The 8,878-nt window shown below is 35.6% G+C and overlaps 1 protein-coding gene across 1 annotated transcript in view; it reads left to right on the plus strand.

The window, feature by feature from the left end:
- The window catches only part of LOC107081925 (schwannomin-interacting protein 1), a 303,883-nt gene that overhangs the window by 81,163 nt on the left and 213,842 nt on the right, over positions 1–8,878 (plus strand). Inside the window, exons 6-8 of the mRNA XM_015370292.1 lie at positions 5,137–5,201; positions 5,400–5,471; positions 6,662–6,797. Of these exons, the coding sequence (XP_015225778.1) occupies positions 5,137–5,201; positions 5,400–5,471; positions 6,662–6,797 (273 nt within the window). The remainder of the gene's footprint in view (positions 1–5,136; positions 5,202–5,399; positions 5,472–6,661; positions 6,798–8,878) is intronic.

Below are 8,878 nucleotides of genomic sequence, written 5' to 3' on the forward strand. Positions count from 1 at the left end.
TATAGTTCAGTACTTTTTTGTCATTCTCATCCCAGAAATGCGACTATAGCAACTTAAAAATAAGTAGCAGTTTGATAAATATATTGTTACACTTCTGGAGATTTAAAATGTTTTGTACAAGCAAAAATTAAATGGCTTAAAAACCATATTGGTTTGTCTTATTTGATACCCGGTAGCTGTTTACTCTATAGATTTTGAAATCAGCGCTATCTGTTATGATCATAAATGTTCCGCTGAGATCAGGACTTTGCTTAGGTGTTATATACTGATATACAAATATTTGTGTTAGAGGTTGTGCTTGTCTAGTACAAATACTTATCTAAGCACTTCATCACTGATAAAAAAAGGAACACAAAAGTAAAAAAGAAATAGGATACATTATAAATTTCAGATTTTAACATTATATGCATTTAAACTGAAAAGGAGAAGAGATATTATCATGTACATCCATTTAATGGCATTTCTTTTGATATTATAAACACCATGCAAAAAGGATGAAAATTAGGGAAAATTACCCACAGTTAGTTTTTTTTTTTTTTTCATTAAACAAAAGAACATGTCAAGAAGTCACTTCAAACCTGAATCAACTAAGCATTCTTACAAAACACCCATTATAATGTCTCTCTGAGGTGTGAGGTTGGGGTGATGTTTTAGAAAGTTTTTTGTAAGAAATTAATGAAAACAAAAAGTTTTTTTTTTAACTGTGGCAAAGCTGCTCTCTGTCTGTCTCTCTATACCTATCATTCTCTATATATCTGTTTAAAGTTATAGATATATACACACAAACCACTGGGGTAATTCAAGCTTTTTTTGTTTTAAATGGTTCGTTCTTAAACTTTCAAGATAGTGGTTAAATATGTTTATCCTTAAATAAGTTGAAAAAAAAATCTAACAAATTTCACTTAGTCTGTTATTTTTTGAACCTCAAGAAATTATAAAGATTGATGTTAAACATTCTTTGTTTGCTGCTGACTAAAGTACAAAGATAATCTTGTACATTTTTCACACACTGATGTAGACAGAACATTTAGCCAACTAACCCTAAAGTATGTACTGTACCAGGATTTTAATGTATTCTTCCAGCCCTCGCTAGTAAATTATTTGGGTTGTTTGTGATTGCCATCTTTCTGCAGTTTTTAAGAATATGTAATACACTTTTCAAAAAGTAAAGAGTGATATTTTTAGTTTGTTTTATGAGCCGATGTACAGAAAAATGATGAACGTATGCATGTCTGGGACTACCTTTATAGCTGTATGCACATATAAAAGTGTTTCAGTCTGCATCTCTCCTTAATTGTGGGGTGGAATAATAGTTTCATGGGTTAGCACTGTGACAGAGCCATCTGTAACTGAAGGGGGGGGGGGGCGGGTTGAAATGAGCTGCTCACTAAGTCCTCCAGAAACTCCATTACCTAAAACAAATCAGACATTCACACTCTTACACACAGGCATGCATCTCCCTTTTAATTTATTACCGCTGTTTCATTCTGTCTTTATCTCCAGCTTATTTCCAGACTACTGTCTTATTCTCTAATTAATTGATCTTTCTTACAACAAGAGAGTTGTAGGAAGTGAAATGTTATGGTTTATTCTCAGATGTCTCTTTTAATGATTTTTTCACAAACTTAAGTTATTTATAGTGTTGATATGCAACACATGTCATCTTAATGCACTCTACAGAAACTCTTCAATCGGATAATACAGACAATACGTTTCAGGATTCACTCCTTCTGGTGAGAATGTGGAAACGATAGAAATTCGCTTGCATTGTGTCCCTCACACCAAGCATGCATGTGGCAACAGTAAATAGGAAATACAGGCTCAGTGGGAGTGGCTTTTTACAAAGGCTTACTGGTGGTGTGAGAAGACAAGAGTAGATAGAAGCAGTGATTCATAAATACTTTGTATTTTAGAAAAAGGTAACGGTAAAATAGCCCCATGGTTGCTCTATCTAGGGGAGTAACAGTTAAGGAGATCAGCTCTAAACCAGTTTTCTAAGCAAAAGGGATGAAAGAGAGCATGTACAGTTAATCACAGTAAAAGCTGAGCCCATAGCTATGTCGAGGAAAGAAACAGGGCTAAACACTTTAAATAGGCCAGACTCAATTGTATATGAATAATTTTGTTGATGGTAGCAACCCAACTGATATTTACTTACAGTATTGTCTCATAGCCAAACAGAACCAGTCCAGATGAAGCTACTATGGTGAAAAAAAAGCTGAGAGAACATAGAGTTAAAGCTTGAATTTGAATGAATCTGAAATGTGAAAAGTGGTCCCTATGTCTTCCAGCAGCTTGAGCCTATAGAAGGAGAGGAACCTGCAAACTAAACAATCTGCCTCCCATTCTACTTTTACAATCTTTAGGAACTGCAACTAAACCTGCAGACTGAGAGCGAAGTGTCCTGTTAGAAAAAAAAGGATCATTAGATCTCTGATATAAGATGTTGCTTGGTTATTTAGGACTTTATATGTGAGAAGGAGGATTTCTATGCTGGATTTAACAGGAAGCTAATAAAGAGAAGCTAGGATAGGAGAAATATGATCTTGCTTTTTGATTTTGATCAAAACTCTTGCTACAGCATTTCAGGTAAGTTAAAGACTTTTAAATACAGTTTGTGGGTCCCTTTATAATACAGAATTACAATAACTTAGCTTTGAAATAACAAAGGCATTGACTATTTTATATTTATGGAAATGAAAGAAGGAAAATCTAGAAACCAAATTAATGTGAGATTTGAATGGCATGTCATGATTTAAAAAAATGCACCAAGGTTTTAAAAATTATTATCTAATACAAATTGAATGCCATCTGGCTTAAGTGACTTACTAATTGGGTTCTTTTTCAAAGACTCTATTCGAAAGACAACAACCATTAACCCAGAATTCTGACAGTAATCAAGGATTATTCTTATTCTCCTCTTTTACTGAAGAGAAATATGCTGCTATTGTTTTTGAAGGGTGATTTAATACCCAAGTAAACAGTCTTTTTCCAGCTTAGGTAGAATTCATGTAGATGTGTAGTGCATTTTCTTTCCTGTATTGTGTTTAAAAGTTTGCAGATCTAAATTAAGTGTTTGAGCACTTACACCTTAATGAGCCAGCTTGTTATTAATGAAGCCATTCTTTTTCAAAGGGGCAACATTTTCAAAAGCAATCTGTAGAGTACCGGTGGAAGTAGCCCCTGAAACAAAATCATCAATTAGTGTATAGGAGTAAATTAAATGGTTACCCTCTGCCATACTGCTGTATTGTGTTTTGCAAATGTAATCATAACTCTTGAAATGTTCTGGTTATTTTACAAGAACTACACACATCTTTTTTATTTGTTTGATTTAATCAAAAAATGCAAAACAGTTCATTCTTGTGAAGAGAATTGATTTAGCCACATATGTCCTATCATCAACACCGACAAATTTGCCTTCGTGCACTGCTGAAGAAAAGTATTCGCAAAGCTTGATGTTGCCACATGCAAGATGTTGTGCTCAGATATAGGGGTATTCCAACCCTTTTTCATACTTTGCTGCAACCTTTTCTCCAACTATATACAACAACGCACTGTTTTACTTTAAAATATCATATAAATGGTTAATATTATAATCTTTAACATGTAGCCATCTTTAGGAGGAAACTTGTAAACAGATCCACTCTTATTCTTATTTTTCAAATTAAAAGAATTGTTTAAATTAGATGCCTTGGGTCTGTAAAAGCTTAGAAATGGCCATATTATATATTTTTTTTTATTTTTTTGTGATTTAAATTACTATTTGAATAATTTTTAGATTGAGAGATATTGCATACTATCAAGTGTAGACTGGTAAATTAAACTGAATATACATTTTATTGTGACAGACTTTGTGATATCAGCAAACATCTTATTGTTATCCAAACACACCAATATACCATGGCATTGTGATAAAGGTCTTGATTTACAATGTTTTTTCTAGCCCGTCTGGTGTCAGTGAACTTTGTGATGCTGCTTGTGTACTAATGTTCTCTCACAAACCTTTTTAAAGAACAATGACATAAATAAAATTAAATTAAATACAGTTGGTCTCCAATTTACATGTTAAGTGACTTGTGAAGGCAACTATTTACAGTGTGCTTTATCAAAGAGTATTAGAGTTAATAGTGATAATATAAAACCACATAAATCTGAAGGTTTTTCTGACAAAAAAAATGCTGAAATCCATGTCTCATTTTCGTTAAACTTCACAATTATGCAGTCTTCCGTATTGTTTTATCACTTATAATCACAATATAATTTACACTGAGAAATTGTAAGGTATTGTATATCATCATATAACAAATAACATCAGTGACCAAATCATGAAGCACCTGGGAGCACACTGGAGTAAACATTTATCTCAATAGGATCAATCGATCTAATAGTTGTGATATTTCTCTTTGATTACCGTTCTTTATTACTCAATCTCCCTTCTAATAAATGTCTCACATATATTGTCTAATGATTAGGTCGTAATGCAGAGACCAGTCAAAAAGCCTAGCAGGAATAAAGATTTTGACTTTTGACTGGAACACACATAATTGCAGTGAATGGAAGCTGGTAGATGACTGGTGCCCTATTTTGACCTTTCTGCATATCAGGATAAACTGTTTCACTTAAACTTTACTGGTCTTTGGTTATTAAATTTGGTTGCATAATTATGTTGAGGCAGCCTGTCCTCATTATAAACCACTATTAAAACACAAGCACTAAGCCAGGGGGTGGAATGTTATTAATGAGGAAAGGAGTGGAGAGCTAAAAGTCATTTTAGTAAAGCATAACATTTTCTGGCATTACTGTATCTTTAAATTGTCTGCCCCATCTGTGTAACTGTGCCATGTATGAAATATATCCTTCACGCCTTTTCTGTAATTTCGTCCCAGTTTGAGGCTTGGCAAATGTTGAAGCAACATATTTAACAATTGTACATGTATTTTAATTAAAAACCAATGATGACCAATTGGTTAGTTGACTTGTTTTATGATTTTCACATTTTAGACATCTGTAAGCTCAAAATATTACAGCACATCTTGCCTCATTCATTCAGGAGAGAAGTTGCTCATTTCGAGTTCTCTGATTCTCTGATTTCATTCTTCTTCTTTTTTTTTCTTTTTTGTCTCATTCTTCCAGGACCAGCTAAAGAGCCTCCAGGGGGGTTACAAGCACGTCAGTGATGAAGCTCTTCAGCTACAAAGGTGGGTTTAATCCCATACACACTCTTTTTATAATGTAACACAATGGATGAGCTGCTTGCCTTTGTGCAGAAAACAGACACAACTACAGGGACAGTTTTCCAGCTCCTGGGATTCAGTCATCACTATTTAATTACTTGTAACCCAGACTGAACTTGTGTACCCATGTCCTCTGAGTGTCCTCTCTCCTCTCTGGACCAGTAATCAACTGACAATGGATCTAGACAACAACATCAATATCAACCTGCCTCCTATGGACACCAAGGCTTTGATGTGAGTATACAGTGTAAAAGACTTGCCAAAGGTTTATGTTATTGCAGCAAAAACAAATATGTCTCATGTGCATGTGTTCCACCGCACTGGGTCATTAGGCAGGGATACAAAGATCAATGTGCTTTTAAGTGGTCAAAATGAATTAATTTCACTTGATTCTTAACTTTGATTTAGAGCAGTTAAAATCTTTCCACACAACGTTTTGTGTTTTCATCCTATTCCCTTTTTCACATTGTTAGTATCTTGACCTGTCCATCCATCCATCTATCCATCATCTGTCTATCCACCATTCATTCATCTATCATATGTCCATCCATCTATTCAACCATCCATCTGTCCCTCCCTACATTACTGTTCTTCCGACCGTCCGTCTGTCTGTCCATCATATGTCCATCATCTGTCCATCCATCCATCATCCATACATCCATCCATCCATCTGTCCATTCTTTCATCCATCCATCCATCCATCATCTCTTTGTCCATCCATCCATCATCTGTCCATCATCCGTCCGTCCATCCATCCATCCATCCATCCATCATCTGTCCATCCATCCATCCATCCATCATATGTCCATCCATCCATCCATCATCTGTCCATCCATCCATCCACCTATCATCTGTCCATCCATCCATTCATCCATCCATCCATCCATTATCTGTCATCCATCCATCCATCCATCCATCATCTGTCTATCATCCATCAATCCATCCATCCATCCATCCATCCATCCATCCATCCATCCATCCATCCATCATCCATCATCCATTATCTGTCATCCATCCATCCATCCATCCATCCATCCATCCATCCATCCATCCATCCATCCATCCATCATCTGTCTATCCATCCATTAATCCAGCCATTCATCGTCTTTTTATCCATCCATGCATCATCCATATATCCATCCATCCCTCAATCTATCCGTCCATCTAACTGTCCGTCCATCCATCCATCTATCCATCCATCCATTCATCCATCCATCCGTCCGTCCCTCCATCCATCCATTTAGTCGTCTCTGCAATGTTTAATGGCCTCATTCATTATTTCCAGACTCATTAAGTTAAGGTAAAAATTTTAAATTTGTCTTACTTTTTAAAATCCATCCATGGCAAAATGTGTGTCTTTAGATAAAAGTGAAACTTTTTAAAATGCTTATATCATTGTCTTTTGTCTTCATCTGTCTATCTAGTATCCAGCGGGCTTGGCGAGACTTTCTGCAGAGACAGGAGGTGGAGAAAAGGAGCCCCTCTCCACCTTCCCTCTCCTCCTCTGAGAAGATGAGCATGTCAATCAGCATGATGACCCTGTCAGATGGCAGCACCCCTGTAAGTCATCTGTGTGTTAGAAGCATTCTCTATTAGAAATATCAGACATACACCTGACATGCCAATACGTCATATGAATCATGTGAATGAGGTTGTGTGTTGGATGTTGCTCAGTTGGTTGCAAACATATGACACATACTGATCGTTACTGAACTATTTGCATTGTATAAAAAAATGCATTACATTCTTAAACACATTGATAGGCTGAGTCAAGCAAAATAAATGTCTGAGACAATAAAAGCAATAAGGTCAGAGCGGAGGTGGAAAAACAAGTGATATGACCATAGCACCTTTTTTAAACAACTGTTTCCTATAGCTGAAGAGGATTAAACAATGTATAATCTTCTATTGCAAATTAAATCAGGTAGGTTGACTGTTGAATTGCTCTGTTATTACCCCTTCTTTTTGGCTAAGATTTTGTTCCATTTCACTGTGAAGTTAAATGCTGTTGTTTGCCTAGTTTTTGTAAATCTTTGCTCCAAAATAGGGTAAAACCTCTACTTAACTTTGAGGGTTATAGGCAGTGGGCACTAATCTTTTGCAATGTCTGATGGTTGTACACATATCAGCAACTCATGCTATTTTAACAGGGACTCCTTTTGATTTAAGATCCCAAAAAGAGATTCATGTTTTTTTCTACTTTCTGCCTTTGATACCTTAAATAGCTACTGTACATGATGAGGTCTGTTTTTGTACTGTTTTAGCCAACCTGAAAATCTCCCTTTCTTATGCTGTGTAGTTGCATTTTCCTCTTACTTTGTCTTGCTATTAAAGACCTACAGTTTACTCATTAATTGATAGCTATACTACAAAAACATTTTTACTGATATAGATTAGACACGGTATAGATCTGTCTGCTTGGTGATTGCAGTGGAAGAAGTTGGAAGGTCTAAGACTTGTAAAACAAAAAATGTGATATAAGGAGACCCCCCCAAACCATATTATCTTTAAAATAACTTGGCAGAAAATTATCATTGAAGTTCTTTAATTATAATATCTGCTTATTCCTGCCTACCCATTGTCATTTTCTCAAATATTTCCTGTAATCCAAGCAGCGTTCTTAACTATGGTTAAGGCAAAGGAATTTAAGTAAAATGATGTAAAAACAGGAATAGAGGAACAATGAAACACAAAAACATAAAGAAATGAGATATTGGAAAAGCCTATAAAAACGTATGACCATTAGGTTTAAATTGCTCAACGTTTAAATCAATCCTACAACTCATACAAGCTGGTATTGTAAATATTTAACTGATATTCACAAATAAATGCAATTATTTGTGTTATCAGCAATGCATGCTTATGTGTGTAAGAGGAAAACCCAACTTCATTTTAACTTTATCTACATTTCTCATGTTTTCTGTCAAAACTCTTAGAGTTGACACATTAAGTCATGTCCCGCCTCCTGTGGAAACTATTCAGGCAGTATTAGATTTACCCACAAGAGGGCAGCAAGTTTTACTTGAAATTTTTTCCCATGCAAACACAAATCCGAACTTCTCCAAAGAGTAAGCATAAAAGGATTTAGTGCAACACATTCACAAAGGCACACATTTTGACACACCAAAGGCAAACTGACAATCGAAATCAGTGCAACAGCCTTTCTCATTCTACCCCACATCCCTTCCTTCTACTGAACGGAACCAAGGTAAATCCTCTGGATTTTCTCTACCGCATCTATTGTGGTCATTATAATTCTACACTGGCATTGTCTGCACTCTGCTGGCTGAATAGCAAACATCAGTACACTTACCTACTAATCTCCGGGGCTGAAGTTAACAGGCAGGTTAAATCCAAGAGACGGCTGTGAGTAGACGATTTACGTGGTACTTGTCTACTCGACTGCTGCTGGAGGAGACTGTTTGATTTGGATTATTTCAGATAATCCATGGTTTGGATCAGTTCTGACCGAAGACAAGTGAGAATTGCAAGCAGCAGAAATAAGTATGTACCTCACAGTTAGGTATCCCTGTATACCAGTTATTGATCATACAGGTCAAGAAGGTTGTGGATGAAATCATTCAGCACTATTTATACTTTTCACACGTACTTAAAGTATATATATATATATATATATATAT

This window comes from Cyprinodon variegatus, unplaced genomic scaffold (genome assembly GCF_000732505.1).
Source record: "Cyprinodon variegatus isolate N-32 unplaced genomic scaffold, C_variegatus-1.0 Scaffold44, whole genome shotgun sequence".
Taxonomy (NCBI): Eukaryota; Metazoa; Chordata; class Actinopteri; order Cyprinodontiformes; family Cyprinodontidae; genus Cyprinodon; species Cyprinodon variegatus.